The sequence below is a fragment of the Vulpes lagopus genome, chromosome 4 (assembly GCF_018345385.1).
Source record: "Vulpes lagopus strain Blue_001 chromosome 4, ASM1834538v1, whole genome shotgun sequence".
Classification (NCBI taxonomy): Eukaryota; Metazoa; Chordata; class Mammalia; order Carnivora; family Canidae; genus Vulpes; species Vulpes lagopus.
In genome coordinates, this window is record NC_054827.1 from 38,641,731 (window position 1) to 38,658,922 (window position 17,192).

A 17,192-nucleotide genomic window follows, 5' to 3' on the forward strand; every position below is an offset into this window, starting at 1 on the left:
AACCCACTGCTGGTCAAGCAACCCACAGGACGGTGGCCACGCTGCACACCTGCCTCCCCCCTGATGTGGAGAGGCACATCCAAAGTCCTCAGCATGGCACATGTGCCCCCTCCCCAACTGTGAATGCACCCTGAACTCCACCAGCCACAGTCCTGCCTGTGAGATGTGTGGCTTCCGCGAGCAGAGCACCACGTGCCCTGCCAGTCCCTGATGTTGGTAGTTCACAGGGAGATTCTTAAAACTGGGCACACCATTCAGTCATCTCTGTATCCCTGAAACCACCGTGGACACTCAGGAATGACTGGGATATCCACCCCACAGTGACACAGGGCTCTTTGAAGAACACGCTGCTGATACGTCACATTTTTGGGTCAGACTCACGGTTTGGGGAGCATTGCCAGTGTGCCTCAAGAGAATCCCAAATGGAACTGCCCTTTCCTTCCACCCAGGGCTTTCTCTACTCACAGCCAACAGTGGGTCTCTGCTCCCTCTGCAGCCACCGGGTGCTTACCTCCTCCTTGGCTCAGCACCCCCACTCCTGCCACTCCTCCTGGGGCCACCCGGCAGCCCTGACTCCTCTCCTGCCCCCAATGCCCACCCACCCTGTTCATCTCTGCCAGGATAACCTCCCATGCTGGCAAGCTCCATGGCCAAACTCCTCAGTTGTAAAGTCAGATTACTACCACACACTTGTCACCAAAATCAATTCTATGGAGATTAAAGATTGAAGTGCTAAAAAAATTTTAAGGACCCAGAATAAAATACAAGTGACCACTTACATTACCCTTATGGGGGAAAAAGGCTCTTTACCATTACGTTAACAACCAAACAATAAAAGACATACCTGACTACTTCGTAACTTTAAACTTACTTACAAAACAAAGATTTCACAAGTAAAATTTGAAACAGAGATAACTAGCAGGGAGTTTATCTTGAAAGTACTCTCAGAATAAAATGCTCCGTGAGGAAAGTAAACAAATGTACAGGGAATAACTAACAACAGGGCGGTAAACCCTTTCATAAAATGCTAAGAAGTACTTTGTTCTGAATCAAATTAACAAAGATTAAAAATTATGACCATGCCAGTGGCTGCTTAGCTCAAGCTTATCATCACACTCTGATGATATAAATAATCACAGCTGGTCTGCAGTGCAAATGGAGTAAATTTACATTTACTTTCATCCAGTAAGTTCATTTCCAGAAATTAATCCATAGGAAAATAATTATGAATGAATGCAAAAACTTTACCCCACAGATGTCTTTACAATAAAAAAAAAAAAAATCAGAAGCAACAGAAGTGTCCAACAAAAGCAGAGGTATCAAGAAAACTAGGACATATCTGCATCAGTGAGTGTTGTCTTGTGCAGCCATTAAAATATTATCGAGAAAAAGGACTTAGAAAAATGCTCCAAGTGTATCCAGTTTAAAGTTTATAATAAGAGTAAAAATCCAAAAGTGGGTATATATGTACGTTTACAAAAATGCATACATAAAACCTACTTTGTTAGGATATATACTTAAATATTATCAATAATTGTCTCGGGGTAGAACTTGTTTTTATTTTCTTCTTCTTATTTATTCATATTTTCCAAATAGCCCAAAATCACCATGTATTTCTCCTGGAAAGAGAACAACATGTAAGGAAAGTGGCTGAGAATTTCCTCAGACTTTGAATCCTGTGTGACAACACTTTTTAAAAATGCTCCTACTAACAATGCGTGAATGGCCTCCACTCTACAGACGCCAAGGACCCCTCCAGCTTGCCCACGTACCTTTCTTTCTCTGTATCGTCTTTCTCTCTCCTCGTCCCCCCTCTCAGGGTCTTGATCTCTCTTCTCCTTCTCTTCTGTTCTCACTTTGCTTACTACAAAAATAGAACATTATTTTTAGCATTTCCAAACTTGACCACATCACGATGATCTTCTAACATCTTGCATTAACAATGTACTGTATGTTAGTTAACACATAAGAAAACATTCTTCAATTAAAACACATCCTCCAATATCAAGCATGGAAAGTTCTAGAATCTAATAAAATGGGCTAAAGAGGGAAATCACAATGGCAACAGCGACTTAAGCAACCTGGAAAATATAGAGTGACCCCCTGGAAACTCAAGCCCACACACACATGCCTAGTCCACTATGAAGAACCAGCTCAGTTGCCAAGTACTCGGAGGCAAAGAAACACCTGCCTCGGAGACAACAGGGGAACTGCGCCAGCCCCACAGCCTCCTCGAGCCCACTAAGGGTACAGTAGGTGGAGGTGGCCCCTATGAGAAGGAGGCAAAGTGCAGCCCACCTGCCAGCACACACATCTACCCACAACTTGAGATCTCTCCCTGATGGTGAAAGGAGAGCTTCACTTTTGAATCTGTACAGACAAAAAAAAAAAAAAAAAAGTCATTAGACTTAAAATGAAGAAAATCAACAATTTAAAACATGAGGATGAAATTAAAGAGATCATTGAGACACAGCTCACTCCTTCACGAAGTGCTAGTGGAGCACTGACTGCTATTCTGGGAGCCTGGGACTCAAGAGATCAAAACAACAGGGCAGGGAGCAAAGGGCCAGGCTCTGCTGACTGCGGAGGAAAAGTGGGGTCCCACTGACCCCCAGGTTTTCCTGCCTGACAGAGGGAAGGATGTGGTTGCCATTGACTAAAATGGGGGAGGTTTTGGGGAAGCAGATTTGTGGGAATTCCAGAAGCTGTCCAGGACCCGCTAAGTTTGCAACATCTATCAAACATCAAAGGACAAGAGGATCTGTGAGCCCGGAATTCAGGGATGAAACCTAGGCTGGAACCAAAACCTGGAAGTCAAAAACAGATGACCAGCACCGCAAATCATGAGAAAGGGTGCAGTCACTGAGGGAGGGAGCGAGCAGCCACCGAGGTCCACAGAACAAGGCCACACGTCACAGCAGGGGAGGCTTGGAGGAGATGCAAAGAGGCACAAAAACAGACAAGGAGGGGAAGGGACATCAGAGAGCCTAATCGTGTAACTGTTCGCATCAATGATGCAGTGAAGGAACAAGATCAGGTAGCAAAAAAAAAGAAGATCTGAGAACAAAAACAATTCTATTAGAAATACACATGAAGAACATCAAAATACTAACCCTACAAAGAGGCAATGTACAGTAAGAGAGATGCTGTGAAACATGCCAAGTGGTGACCCCGTGAGCCCACAATCCCACCCTAAGTCCCTCTAACCCAACAGCAGTGCACACATATACTTTGAGAGCCTCACAGGACGCACACCGTGGACACACACAGGGCCCCCCCCCAGGGACACACACAGAGCCCCCCAACCCTCCCCCCCACAGGGACACACACCTGCCCACGTCTTGCCCCCCCGGTCCAGGAGCGGCCGGCCCAGCAGACTCTGGCGGACGGCCGTCTGCCGGAGCTCCTCCTTCCTGGCTCTGCGGTCTCTGTCCTTCTCGCGGTCTCTCCCTCTGCCGTGAGACTTGTCTGCATCCGGCTCCCAGTGTCTGTCCTTATGCCTCTCTCGGTCCCGGTCCCTGGAGTCCTTCTTCCTGTCCCTCAGCTTCTCTGGGTCTCTCTCCCCAAGAGCGTTCTCCCTGTCGCCGGGCCGGTCCCAGGCCTTGCTATGCTTCTGATCTTTGTACTCGGGGACGTCCAGGTCTGCCTCCTTATGCAGCCTCTTTTCCCTGTGCTTCCTGTCATCCTTGGGACTGCCCGACGGCACCGCCTATGTCAGAAGAGGAGAGTGAAATGCAGGGTACGGGTCCCCCTCCCCAAGGGTCTTCCCGCTCCCGCAACTGCTTCCCCCAGATACGTGGGCCTGGGAGAGGGGCTCTGAACACAGGGGCTGGCCCGTCCCCCCCAACGACCATGGGGCGCTGAGGCTGGCCCAAAGGTCCCAGCCCCACAACCTAGGACAGCACACACGGACTCCCGCAACAGTTTCGGGGTCCTGATCTCAACCAGTTAACCTTAAAATAAAACCGCCAGTGGCTCTATCCCGGGAACTGGGTTTGTGCGGGAATAGCGGAGAACTGCGGTCTGCGACAGCAATGCCATGACACGACCACAGGTGATGCTGCAAAGACAGGAGGCTCTCGTACAGAGGGTAGGGGGACTCGGAGGGGCTTCTAGCGGCTACACGTCCACGAGTGTAAACCGGGAGCCAGGAAGCATCTGGCTTCCCACCACGAGCTGCTGCCAGGGCAGGAGGAACCTCCCTCTCTCCATAGGTATAGCCCAGAGGCCTCCCCAGGAACACGCACGTTCCCCTTCGGGTCTGCAGCCTCCTGGCTCCAGTCCAAGGGGGCTTCTTTCACACGTTTGCACAGCCCAGAGTGCCTCCATGCACACCACACATGCACACACTCACAGAGACCACACGCATGTGCACACACCACATGCACACACCCTCACACCACACAAGCATACACATGCACACAGAGACCACTCAGAGAACACACACATGTGCACACACCATACACACACATCTACACATGCACACACTCACAGAGACCACATGTGTGCACACACCACACACACATATCTACACACACATATCTACACATATGCGCACACTCTCACCCCAGAGACCACATGCATCCACCCACACACAGACACACATGGCCCAAGCCCTGAACCAAAACAAAAACCTGACAGAGCTGTGCACCGCTAGGCTGAGCAACCCTGTGCCTCCACAGTTCCGACCTAGTAACCACAGGCCTTTATCTCATCTCTGGAATGAGCCACATATAAGCAACATTGAAAACAAGATAAAAATACCGAAGAAACCATCCAAGGTCCAAAGGACCCCAACTCAGATCTTTAAAATACGGTACCGAAAGATGTCTTCTGAGCTCATCTGCTTTCCAAGTATCATCTTTTGTTCTTCTCTAAAAAGAAAAGTATAAAGTCAGAATTTTTAAAGTTTAAAAAACTACTTTTGTACAGTCTAGTGAGCTGCTTTTTCATTAGACCATTTAAGTCAATGGCAATTAGGTCTTGACATGCCAGAAATCACTACCTTCTAGAAGAAAAGGTAATAGTAATAAAAATTAAAAAAAAAAAAGTATTCCCTAGTCCAAAATTACCTATAAACAGCTACAGAATGTGTTCCTCTGGCTACTTCATCAGTGTACATAAGCCACACTCCTGCCTCCCCGTGTCACCCACTCCCAACAGTGCTTCCGGCGGCCAAGGGAGCAAATGCCCTTGGAATGTCCCTGCCTGGCAGGCCTCCCCCCACTCACCCCCAGGTACTGAGCACGCAGCAACATGACTCCTGCGTCAGCACACATATAGTCCATCTGCCATGCGCAAGACTTATTTAGATAATGAAGGAGCTCATTAAGCAAATTAAGGATATTTCCTGTAGACAAAAGGCAGATTTATCCAAGTTCTCTCTTTTTCCCTTGGAGAAACACTGCTTTGAGGGTACAAAATAAGTAAAATTTTCCTAAGTTTCAGATTAAAAGCAAATGTAGTACAAATGAAAAACAAAAACTTATTCATGGATAAGCCACCAAAAATCATCCTCGTGTTGTAAAACTCCGGGAAACAGAGTTCGCAATAGTTCATAAATACACCTACTAGAAATAAATAAAAAGCCATCAATGATAAGAATCTAGCAAATACATACCATAACCACAAACTTTACTGTTATCTACTATAACAAGAAAACATATTTTTTGATAAATTTGTTGATTTAACAAAATGGGACCTCAGTAAGATACGGTATAAGATGATGAGCAATCAGCACAGCTATCACAGTTTCTGAAGATTGAAATTTTCCTTCTCTAATTCACTGCCCTGGGTAGAGGTTTTATACAGGACCTTTTCCAATCAAATGGTCCAGACCCCACAGGGAGCTCGTGTGCCATGAGAGAGACCCCTACAGCGTGGAAGGGCACCTCCAGGGCCCAGGGGCAGACCTCCTACCACCTGTAATTACATTACTTTTGCTGATAAGTAAAAACCACGAAGGCAACAGCTCTCTGATAGACCACAGGATCTTCCTTCCGCCTCTTGCAAGATCAGAACAACGGCCTTGCTCAGCCCTAAAGCTTTTTCTTTTTTTCACTTTTAAATGTTTTATGTTATAAAAAAAAAAATTGTTTTATGTTGTAAAATAACACACAGTTCTCGCATGTCCTATCACACTCCCGTGTCACACCTACCTTCAGGAATTCTATGTACATAAGTACTTCAGACAAGGAGCCTTTTGTCTTTTTCACCCTACACTTGGCCAAGGTTTTTTAAAGACCAAGTCCACCAGCATTTCAACCCCTGCCCAGTGGACCAGAAATTAATTGGTTTCTCCATGTACAGAATAGAAAGGCAAAGTCAGGAGAGCTGCCTATACATCAAAGTCTTCAAGCTACAGAATTACTCACTCCATACACAGACAAACCTGAGAGGCCAATGTCCACACCAGGTGACCCCAGGGTGCGTGTCTGCTGTGTGTAAGATAAGCAGCGACTCCCGAAGGAGCCCCAGTACAGCCGCCGGCACCTCACATGAGCCATCTGGTGAACGGGCTGAGTGAAGCTCTCTGGAGCACTGTGCAGGGAGTCTTGGACAGCCTTCAAGGTGCTGTCCATCTGCCCCTAGAGTATAGCAGGACTTCAATGGCATTCCCTGCTCTTCTCGTCCACTTCATGCTGACAGTCCAAGAGACCCAGGAGGAGGGTGTGGGAGACGGGCACCTCACCCAATGTCCTCTCAGGAGGCAGGGCCTGCAGAGTACCTCCTCCTGGGCCATTGCCCTTTCCCCTCATTACACGATGTACTATTTATTCTTGAGCCAGACTCAGGTAGGAAAGCCAGAGCCTCATTCTCTGAGTCATGCTCCAGGCCTGTTAGCTCCAGTCATCCCTCCAGCCCCACTTCCCTGTTCCCAAAAAGCAGGTTCCCCAAAGCACATGGATCCCAGAACACTGCGCCCCAACTAAACAGCTCAGCCACCTGGATCTGCCTCCAAACCCCTCAGTGGATGTAGTTTCCACCAGTTACACCCACCAACCCAGGAGCTTCCAGGGTGTCCTGGACGGGCAACCCTGTGCAGCCATCCGATGCCCTCAACACTCTGCACCATCTCAGTAGAGCAAACGCTCACGCGCTTGCCAAACATTAAAGCTAAATGTCAGTTGAACCAGTTAGTTGCGTGTTAACAAATGCTTAAAAGTGTTGTTTTGTTTTCCATAAATTCTTTGAAAATGGCTGCCCCAGCTCCTGATACCTGGGGGCTGAGCACCCCTGCCTTCAGTACACTAGTTGCTGGTTGCAGCGGCTGGGCTGTATGCCAGGACTGGTCTGGTGGGCAGGGTACCCACATTCCATTCTCAGGTCAGAGGCAACCCATCACCAAGTCCTACTATTTCTTCTTGTAACATGTTTTCTAAAGTGAAAGAAATCCATAGTCCCTGTCCAGTCCAACTGCCCCAAACCCAGCCCAGACCTTCACGTAGTGGAAGTCACATGTTATGTATCTGCAGCATCACTCATCCAACCCAGGGGTTCTTGTTTAGAGCGCCCAGAGGTGATGTCCTTCGTGACATCAGCAGGAATGTCCAGAACTACAGGCTGGAATGAGCAGGGATACTGGAGGCCACAGAAGGGTGGCCACCCAAGCCCACAAAGTGACTGACTAGTGTATTTGCCTGAAGACCCAAAGGGGGGAGTTGGCTCTCACACAGCTCTGGGACTGAGACATAATCTACCTCTATCTTATTCAAAATTATCCCTTATGCTAGAAGATGTTTTATATTATCAAATTTGATTACTTAGGGGTGCCCAGGTCGCTCAGTGGTTGAGCGTCTGCCTTCGGCTCAGGGTGTGACCCCAGGGTCCTGGGATGGAGTCTCGCATTGGGCTCTCCGCAGGGACCCTGCTTCTCCTTCTGCCTGTGTCTCTGCCTCTCTCTGTGTGTCTCTCATGAATAAATAAAATCTTAAAAAAAAAGAACTAATTCAAAGGGATACATGCACCCCAATGTTTACAGCAGCATTAGCTACACTAGTCAAATTATGGAAGCAGCTGAAGTATCCAATGATTGATGAATAAAGAAGACGTATATATACACAATGGAATATTACTCAGTCATAAAAAAGAATAAAATCTCACCATTTCCAAAGATGTGGATGGAACTAGAGAATATTATGCTAAGTGAAAGAATGTCAGTCAGAGAAAGACAACATGATTTCACTCACATGTGGTATTTAAGAAACAAAACAAATAAGCATAAGGGAAAAAAAAGAGAGAAATCAAGAAACTCTTAATTATGGAGAACTGATGGTTACCAGAGGGGAGGGGTGAGGGGATGGGTTAAATTGGTGATGGGATTAAGGAGTGCACTTGTCTTGATGAGTGCTGGGTGATATATGAAATTTTCAAGTCACTATATTGTACACTTGAAAATGATTTAACATTGTATGTTAAATACACTAGAATAAAAATTTTTAAAATTTTTTTTCACTTTTAAAAATGAAAAACAAAAAACAAAAAACGCTTCCTGTTCTAAGCCCAAGGGAAGACAGTGCTTCAAGAGCTATCTCCCTCTTTATTTAAAACAATAAAAGTTGTATGATTTCAAAATTAAATTAGAAATAACAAGCCGATGAAGCTAGCAATAAAGTTGGAAAAATCAGAATATAGAAAAAAAAAAGTCAAGGAGATGGAAAACATGAGCCATGAATTCAACATCTAACAAGAGACTGAATCAGAGTTCAAGAAAGAATGGGGGGGAAAGAAAGAAGAAAACGTAGAATACAAAAAATGTCCTAGAAGTAAAAGTAGGCTTGAGTTTTCATTTTGAAAGGGATACTTAAGTGTTGAAAATAATGAATGAACAAAAGATCCACAATACACATACTGCCACGTATGTCCAGAAAACCAAGGACTAAATCTTCTGGAAAAAAAAAAAAAAAAGTTACTTTCAAAAATATCTTATCAGCCCAACTGGTTGACAGAAGATTAAAGAATGCCTTCAAAGGGGGATCCCTGGGTGGCACAGCGGTTTAGCGCCTGTCTTTGGCCCAGGGCGCGATCCTGGAGACCCGGGATTGAATCCCACATCGGGCTCCAGGTGCATGGAGCCTGCTTCTCCCTCTGCCTGTGTCTCTGCCTCTCTCTCTCTCTCCGTGACTATCATAAATAAATAAAAATTTAAAAAAAAATTTAAAGAATGCCTTCAAAGTCCTGAGGTAAGTATGGGGCACATAGGTGGCCCAGTCAGTTAAGTGTCTGACTTTAGCTCAGGTCATGATCTCAGGGTCCTGGGACTGAGCCCCATGTCAAGCTCCCTGCAAGGGGTGTCTGCTTCTTGCTCTCCCCCTCCCTCTCTGTCTTCCCTCACTCATATGTGTGCGCGCTCTCTCTCTCAAATAAACAAATAAATAAATGAATTTTCAAAGTCCTGGAGAAATTAATTCTGATCCTAGAATTCTATGCTAAGCCAAAGTTTCAAACAAGTGTATTAGTATAATAAAAAAAACTTTCTTAGAGTACAGTTTCCTCCCTACATATTTTAGTTAAAAAGGTACTCGAGGGAAAAAAAAAAAAAGGTACTCGAGGGAAAAAAAAAAAAGGTACTCAAGGATTTACTCCAGGGAAAAAAGGGAGGATTTCAAGACTGCTGATGACAGTGGATCCAAAAAACAGTACACCTAACCCAAAAGTACAAAGAAAAGAAATTCCCAGATGATAGCTCTGAGAAGGTCTAGAAAAAAAATTAGCCATAATTAGAACAGAAAGCAAACTCTGGAAAGAATTTTTTAAACCAGATTTTATTAAACAGATAATAGGGCAGCCCCGGTGGTGCAGCGGTTTAGCGCCGCCTGCAGCCCAGGGCGTGATCCTGGAGACCCGGGATCGAGTCCTGAGTCCCGCATCGGGCTCACTGCATGGAGCCTTCTTCTCCCTCTGCCTGTGTCTCTACCTCTCTCTGTGTGTGTTTCTCATGAATAAATAAACAAGTAAATCTTTCTAAAATAAATAAATAAATAAACAAACAGATAATATGACTGATTAAAAAGCTAAAATATGTAAGTGGTAAGGTTAAGGAAAAAGGCTTACGTTTTGCCAAAGAGAAGGCAAACACGACCTACAGGAAAATCAAAGGACCACTTAAGAAAGGCAGGGTCCAAATATGAAGTAAACTACATTAAGGTACAATTTATTGAAGGCAAGAAAATCTGATCTATTGACTCTGTTCCCAGGAACATCCTTCCTTGAGCACCACAAGCTGAGGGATACAGGACCACTTTTTCTCTATCAGCCTATTCGCACAGCTTACTTAGTTTTGCACTGAATATTGCTTATACAACCAGGGTATCACAGTACGCACAGATTTTTTAGTTCAAAAACGCTACGTATAAAAAAGTCAGAAAACGCAAGTTAACAATGATTTATGAAAACATAAGGGAATGGCACAGAAAGTGACAGAGGCCAGTACGCTGGAGGACTTAAAAGACAGACGGAGGGTGGTGGTGTAGGGTAGAAATTTCCTGATCCTAACCAGCGGGAAGTTCAAAGATACTATCTAAAGTGGACATAACGCAAAATAGAAACAAAGAACATTATCTAACATTGTCAAAGTAAATGATAGAAAAAAAAAATAATAGGAAAGGTAGGAAACGCAGGGGAACTAGAGCCCTCGCCTTTCAGTGTTCATCAATCAGTACACAGGAAACGGCAAACGGGTTAGCGAGCCTGCGGTAAGCTCTTTTTTTTTACTGATTTTATTTTTTTTTTTTGTTTTTGTTTTTTAAATTGATTTTTATTGGTGTTCAATTTACCAACATACAGAAAAACACCGAGTGCTCATCCCGTCAAGTGTCCCCCCAGTAAGCACTGTCGTACGCGCTTCTAAGACACTCCTGATTCGATCCGCATAAACGCCCACCAAGGTCGCTACTGTTATCCCCGTCTCCAACCAGAAAAGCCGTGTGGTCAGTTTCCCCACACAGAGAAGCAAGCTCAGGAGCCAGAATTCACTCCGCCGCCGCCACCGCGACCTCCCCAGCCCACAGGGCCTCGGCCTGCAGCCGCCGCCAGGGGAAGGGCCGCTGAGCCCCGGCGGGGAAGGGGCGGGGGACCCGCACTCGGCCCGGGAGGGAGGAGGAGCCCCGCACTCGGCCCCCGCACTCGGCCCCGGGAGGGAGGAGGAGCCCCGCACTCGGCCCCCGCACTCGGCCCCGGGAGGGAGGAGGAGCCCCGCACTCGGCCCCCGCACTCGGCCCCGGGAGGGAGGAGGAGCCCCGCAGCACTGAGCCCAGGGGAGGGAGGAGGAGCCCCGCACTCGGCCCCCGCACTCGGCCCCCGCACTGCACTCGGCCCCCCGCACTCGGCCCGGGAGGGAGGAGGAGCCCCGCACTCGGCCCCCGCACTCGGCCCCGGGAGGGAGGAGGAGCCCCGCACTCGGCCCCCGCACTCGGCCCGGGAGGGAGGAGGAGCCCCGCACTCGGCCCCCGCACTCGGCCCCGGGAGGGAGGAGGAGCCCCGCACTCGGCCCCCGCACTCGGCCCCGGGAGGGAGGAGGAGCCCCGCACTCGGCCCCCGCACTCGGCCCGGGAGGGAGGAGGAGCCCCGCACTCGGCCCCCGCACTCGGCCCCGGGAGGGAGGAGGAGCCCCGCAGCACTGAGCCCAGGGGAGGGAGGAGGAGCCGCACTCAGCTCCGGGAGGGGAGAAGAGACTCCTTCCCGGCAGCACCGCGGTCTCTCCGCCCCCCCCCCCCACCCCCACGCCCGCGCCCCTCTGAGGACTGCAAGTTCATGGCCGCACGACTCCCGGGAACAACCCCGACACCGCCCAGCGCGCGACACCACCACGGCGGGAGGGAGGCCAGGACACCGACAACCGTGCCCCCAGGCCAACGGGAGACCCCCGGGCCCGCCCCGCGCGCCGCCCGCTCGCACCCACCTTCCCAGGCTCCATCGCAGCTGGTAGGCCCGGGAGGCCCGCCGGCGTCCCCGGCTCCTAGCAACTGGCAGGCCCTGGCAGCCGAGCGCCGAACGACCGCTGTCCGGCATGCCGCGCGGCGGCCTAGCGCGCTCGCGCCACTTCCAGCTCCGTGCAATTGGCAGGCTCGAGCAGAAGAGCGCCGAGCCATCGCTGTCCCAGAATACCCCGCGGCCGGCTCCTAGCAACCGACAGGCAGAAGCGACGGAAGGCCGAGCCGTTGCTGACCCCGTAGATTCCCCGCCTCCCCCTCGGGTCTGAGGGGCGGGCTGCGGGCAGAGACCCCTGTGGGCTGGGAAGGTGGCGGGGGCGGGGCGAAGCCCCGGTCAGCGCTCGGTTGGCTGGAGGCGCGGGCCTCCTCCGTGCGGGAACCGAGGCGGGCTGACCCTCCGGCCTGGCTGGGACGTCCGGAGTTACGACAGGGAAACTGAGGCACGGCTTCTGAGCCGCCTGCTACCTCAGCAGCTCCCTCGGTTCCTGGGTGCCTGCATCCGCAGAGCCCACCGACCGGGTGTACGAGCCACGACGGGGAAACTGAGGCACGGCTGCCTGCATCCGCAGAGCCCACGGACCAGGTGCACTCAGGTTCTGGAGCAGCCTCAGGAACCGTCTCTCGTCCCACCTCTTAGAAGCAAGAAAATTAGGCACCCTAAACTCGATTGAGCAAATACACAGCAGATTGGGAGAAGAGATTTTCCTCTCTGCGCTCGGCACCTGGGAGTGTTTGCCGGTTTCGCTATAACGCAGGATGCTGCGGATCCCAGGTATCTGACAGCTGGACGCACGGCTTCACGGTTCTTTATCTAAGACGAGAGGACTGAGACGTTGAGAGGGCTATTCTGCATTCCAGGTTTACTTTACCAGAATTATTTTATTGGAAGGTTAATACAAAAGTCCCCTTGAGCCTGCAGGCCAGGGAGGGTGGCCCTGTACCAAGGCGGGGCGGTGTGACCTCGGTTACTGTTTCCACCACCTGTACGGCCCAGTCACCACAAGTGACAGACTGCACTTGGGTTCTCAGGCACACAAGCAGAGTAGACTCTCAAATCATATGAACTGTCTGCCTTCCTGCAGATAAAAAATGTATTCTGCAGATGTGATCATTTTGAATCACATGGTATTTGGCCATTTACCTAGCTTCTTGCCTGAGAGACACGAATAATGGATACAAAGAGCGTTTGATATTCCACTGTACTCTGGTCCCTGGCATATCAGTGCCCCCTTTTCATTCTCGCTCACGAACACTCCTGTGTTAGGAAGAACGTAACAGAAGACATCAGTTGGAAAGGCAGTTTCAGTGATGGCTGTGACACAGGGAATTGCATGTTACTGTTTTTCCGAAAGGTTAACGCACTTGCCTAAACTCACAAGCCCAGGGCAGCCCCCGTGGCGCAGCGGTTTAGCGCCTGTAGCCCAGGGTGTGATCCTGGAGACTCTGGATCATGTCCCACTCGGGTTCCCTGTGTGGAGCCTGCTTCTCCCTCTGCCTGTCTCTCTCTGAGTGAATAAATAAAATAAATCTTTAAAAAAATAAACTCACAAGGCCAGAGGGTGGATGTTCTGATGCCAGAGTCCACACTCTTGTCAGCCCAGGAAACAGCTGACTCTGGGAAAGCCTCGACCCTGTGGAACAGGAGACTGTGGTCATGCACTCCACATGACCAACTTGGGTGTGGCCCTGAGACCCTGCTCTGCTCCCCCAACTCCCAATGCAGCCAGACTCCTTCCCAGATCACTCGGTGCTGACTCTGCAGCCCCCCTGTGTGCTCACTCCCTGCTTCCGCGGCCACCAGCTCTCCTTCATGAGCTCCTCAGATGCATCGTGCTCACAGGCTTGGTGGATGCTGTGTCCTCTGGCTCATGTCCCCACCACCAGTGCCCAGTACATGGCTACCAGCCCATCTTTCCTCACACAACCATCTTCTAAGTGATGCATTTGACAGTCCCACTGCATCCTGTAATGTTCTATTGTGTTTGTGTACTGGGTAGATGCCTTCCTAAGTTCATCTGATGACCTGGAAAGCTAGAGACAGGAAACTACATAAACACTGTCTAGACCTCTGGAGGCTTCTAATTGCTAGGACACAGAAACAGGCAGGCAGCTGCCCAGAAAATGCAAAGCAAGGGTGTGAGGGACGGCTGTCTGGAAGAACTGAGGTCAGGAAGGATGCATAATTTCCCAGACGGGCTGGGAAGAACAGTCTGAGGGCCCAAATGCAGAGACAGGAAGGGCTCCAGAAAATAGGGTGACTGTACCTGTAACCGTGCTGCCAGTGGGAATATAACGTGAGCCACGTACATCATTATCAATTACCTAGCAGCCACATTTTAAAACGAAACACACAAAATCAAATTCAATGATGTATTTAGCCAAATACACACAAACATTATCATTTTATCATATCGATTTAAGACTTATTTTACATGTTTCTTACATCATCTTCAAAACCTAGGGTGTATTTTATTCTTGAGGCACAGCTCAGTTCAGACCAGCCACAGTTCAGGGGCTCACACCCCCATGTGCAGCAGGGCAGGTCTGGAGCGCAGGGTACATGTGTGGAGGTGGCAGGGTCCTAGAGAAGCATGAGGCGGGCAGAGAGGACGCTGAGAGGAGGACATGGCCATTTGGGGAAGGGCCTTGAAATGGCATGAGGTGAAGACTAAAGTGCCGCTGGGTGGTGGGAAGAGAATGCTGTGTTTGAGGCTGAAGGACAGGGCTGTGGCCAGCCCAGGGTGGGGCCTCCTGGTGGCTCTGCTCCTCTGCCCTCCCCCAGCCACCTGTGCCCCAGGCCCTTGGAGCCCCAGCAGCAGCACCTTGCACACCCTCCCCTGTTCACGCTGGTCCCACGTGTGTGGTAGATTTCTCTTACATCCTTTTTCTAGAATTTAAACATGTCTGTCCCTTTCCTTTGCTGGACTGTAAGCCAGCTTATGATTCCAGATTATGATAAAAACAGGACCTTTTTTCACAGTAATAAGCAATTTGTCACAAGAGTCAAGAACTTTCCTTTCCCAGCCTTTTTGGTTTTGGAGGTCAGGCAGAGCTGGTGTCACTCCCAACCCATATACAGGCATGCTACAACACCTGCCTGTGGGATTAACTGGGATTAACTGTGGAGGACCAGCCTGCTCATGGAGTCTGGTGGGCCCTTCACTGGCTGTGTAAACCAGGTGGTGTGTTTCAGCACCTCGTACTTCAGCCAGAGCCTCAGGACCTGGGGATCATGAGGTGACCCTCCTGTACAGCAGCCATGAGCATGACAGGAGCAATCACGTAAAGCACCCAGAACAGCACTGAGTGCAAATGCAGCACAGGGCCTAACAGGTTTACCACTGCTACCAACAGACTAGCACTGGAGTTATAAACACCTAGGGCAGGTGAAAATAGGTGGGTGCCAGATTCGGGGCCTTCCTTCACAAACGTATAAATTACCTGCTACTGCCTGGAACCCTAACTGGAGCCCTTCCTTCAGGAGTCCTGCCCCTGGCATCCACGCCCTGCCCTTGGGTGTGAGCAAGACCTGTTGAGTGTGACGGGATCTACTCCCAGGGCCAGGCTACTGGTCAAAGGGGAGGTAATCCTATGTGGGCCACTCCTACTGTCTGGGAAGAGGCCAGAGGGGGCATATGTAAGGAACATAGGTGACCCCTGGCTGTCACCCAGCAGAAGTCAGGGACCTGTCCCTAGAGCTGCAGGGAACTGAATTCTGCCAACACCCTGAGCGAACTGGGGAGGGGATCTCAGATGACAGTCTCCAGAGGTGACCACAGCTCAGCCAACACTTGCTTTCACCTAATGAGACCTGAGCAGAAGCCCTCATGAAACCATGCAAATATCATCTGCAATATCGAAAAAAAAATGGGAGTGGGAGGGACACCTGTGTAGCTCAGTTGGCTAAGCGTCTGCCTTTGGCTCAGGTCATAAACCAAGGGTCCTGGAACTGGGGTCCCCACTTGGTGGGATGCCTGCTTCTCACTCTCCCTCTGCCTGCCACTCCCCCTGCTTATGCACGTGCTCTCTCTCTAATCTTTTTTTGAAAAAATACATCATAAAAAAATCCTAGAATGTGGCTTGTGACTTCTAGATGGCTCCAAGTGGGTGCTCTAACACGTACCATCTAATTCAGACTCCCCCCTCCCAAGAACATCAGAGCTCCCCCTCACCTGCATAGAGCTGCTTCTGGGGCTCCTGAGGGCTGAGCTGTATTCAGCAAAAAGTGTAGTCATGGAAATAAGCATAAAGTATACAAAGGACTAACTTGAGGAAGGAAATACCACAAAACGTTTCACAGAAGTGGAGATATACAAGTTGTTTTTGAAGGATGAACAGGAGTTTTGCATCAGGACAGAGGGCGAAGGGTAGGCCAGATGGAGGAGGGATGGGCAGCAGTGTAGACCCTAGATCAGGAGGAGAGGTGAGAAGCAGGGTCAAAAGTGGACAGGAGCCTGTCCCGCACAAGAGCCATAACTTCACATTAGAGGCAAAGGAAACATAAGGAGGGAAGAGATTCAATCAAACCTGCATTTTGAATTGGCCATTTGATAGAAATATGGACTTTTACCAATGACATTTGAATTAATTTCATACTTAGAGAAGATATGCAAGTACAAAGCACTCCCCATCTCCATTGCCCAGATTCCCACCGTGAACCTCCCAGCACATTCACTCCACTTGTCTATCAACTAGCATTCATCCGTCTACACATACACTTACCCATTATCGTTAGACTTGTTCTGAGTCATTTGACAAAGAGCTTCAGCTATGATTACTCATCAGTCTGAAATACTCCAGTGTTTGTTTTTCCAAAACAAGGACAGCCTCTGCTCCACAGCCCTCCCAGTCAGAGCGTCAACATGGATACAGGTCTGTTGTCCAGTCCACAGGAGCCCCTTGTTCACTGTCCCCAAAACATTCATTTTCCTTCAGATCCCACAGAGGAACATGCATTGCACATAGTTGTGTCTCTTCAGTCTCTTACGATCTGGGATAGTTCCTCAGTAAGAACACAGAGGGGGGGACGCCTGGGTGGCTCAGCGGTTGAGCGCCTGCCTTCAGCCCAGGGTGTAATCCTGGAGTCCTGGGATCGAGTCCCACATCGGGCTCCCCGCATGGAGCCTGCTTCTCTCTTTGCCTGTGTCTCTGCCTCTGCCTCTCTCTGTCATGAATAAAAAAAACCCACAAGGGGACCCACACTGTTATCTGTCCCCAAGTCCCTAGGCCATAGTCAGGTCAAACTTTCTCATGCTTTCCAGC

The 17,192-nt window shown here is 49.5% G+C and overlaps 1 protein-coding gene across 2 annotated transcripts in view; it reads right to left on the reverse strand.

Annotated features, from left to right (window-relative positions):
* The window catches only part of DYNC2I1 (dynein 2 intermediate chain 1), a 49,480-nt gene extending 37,296 nt beyond the window's left edge, over positions 1 to 12,184 (reverse strand). For both annotated transcript variants that reach the window (XM_041752720.1, XM_041752719.1), the window contains exons 1-4: positions 11,900 to 12,184; positions 4,821 to 4,874; positions 3,331 to 3,709; positions 1,773 to 1,864 (exon numbers count right to left, since the gene is read on the reverse strand). In XM_041752720.1, coding sequence (XP_041608654.1) covers positions 1,773 to 1,864; positions 3,331 to 3,709; positions 4,821 to 4,874; positions 11,900 to 11,914 — 540 coding nt within the window. In that variant the 5' untranslated portion in view covers positions 11,915 to 12,184. The remainder of the gene's footprint in view (positions 1 to 1,772; positions 1,865 to 3,330; positions 3,710 to 4,820; positions 4,875 to 11,899) is intronic.
* Between the last annotated feature and the right edge of the window lie 5,008 nt (positions 12,185 to 17,192).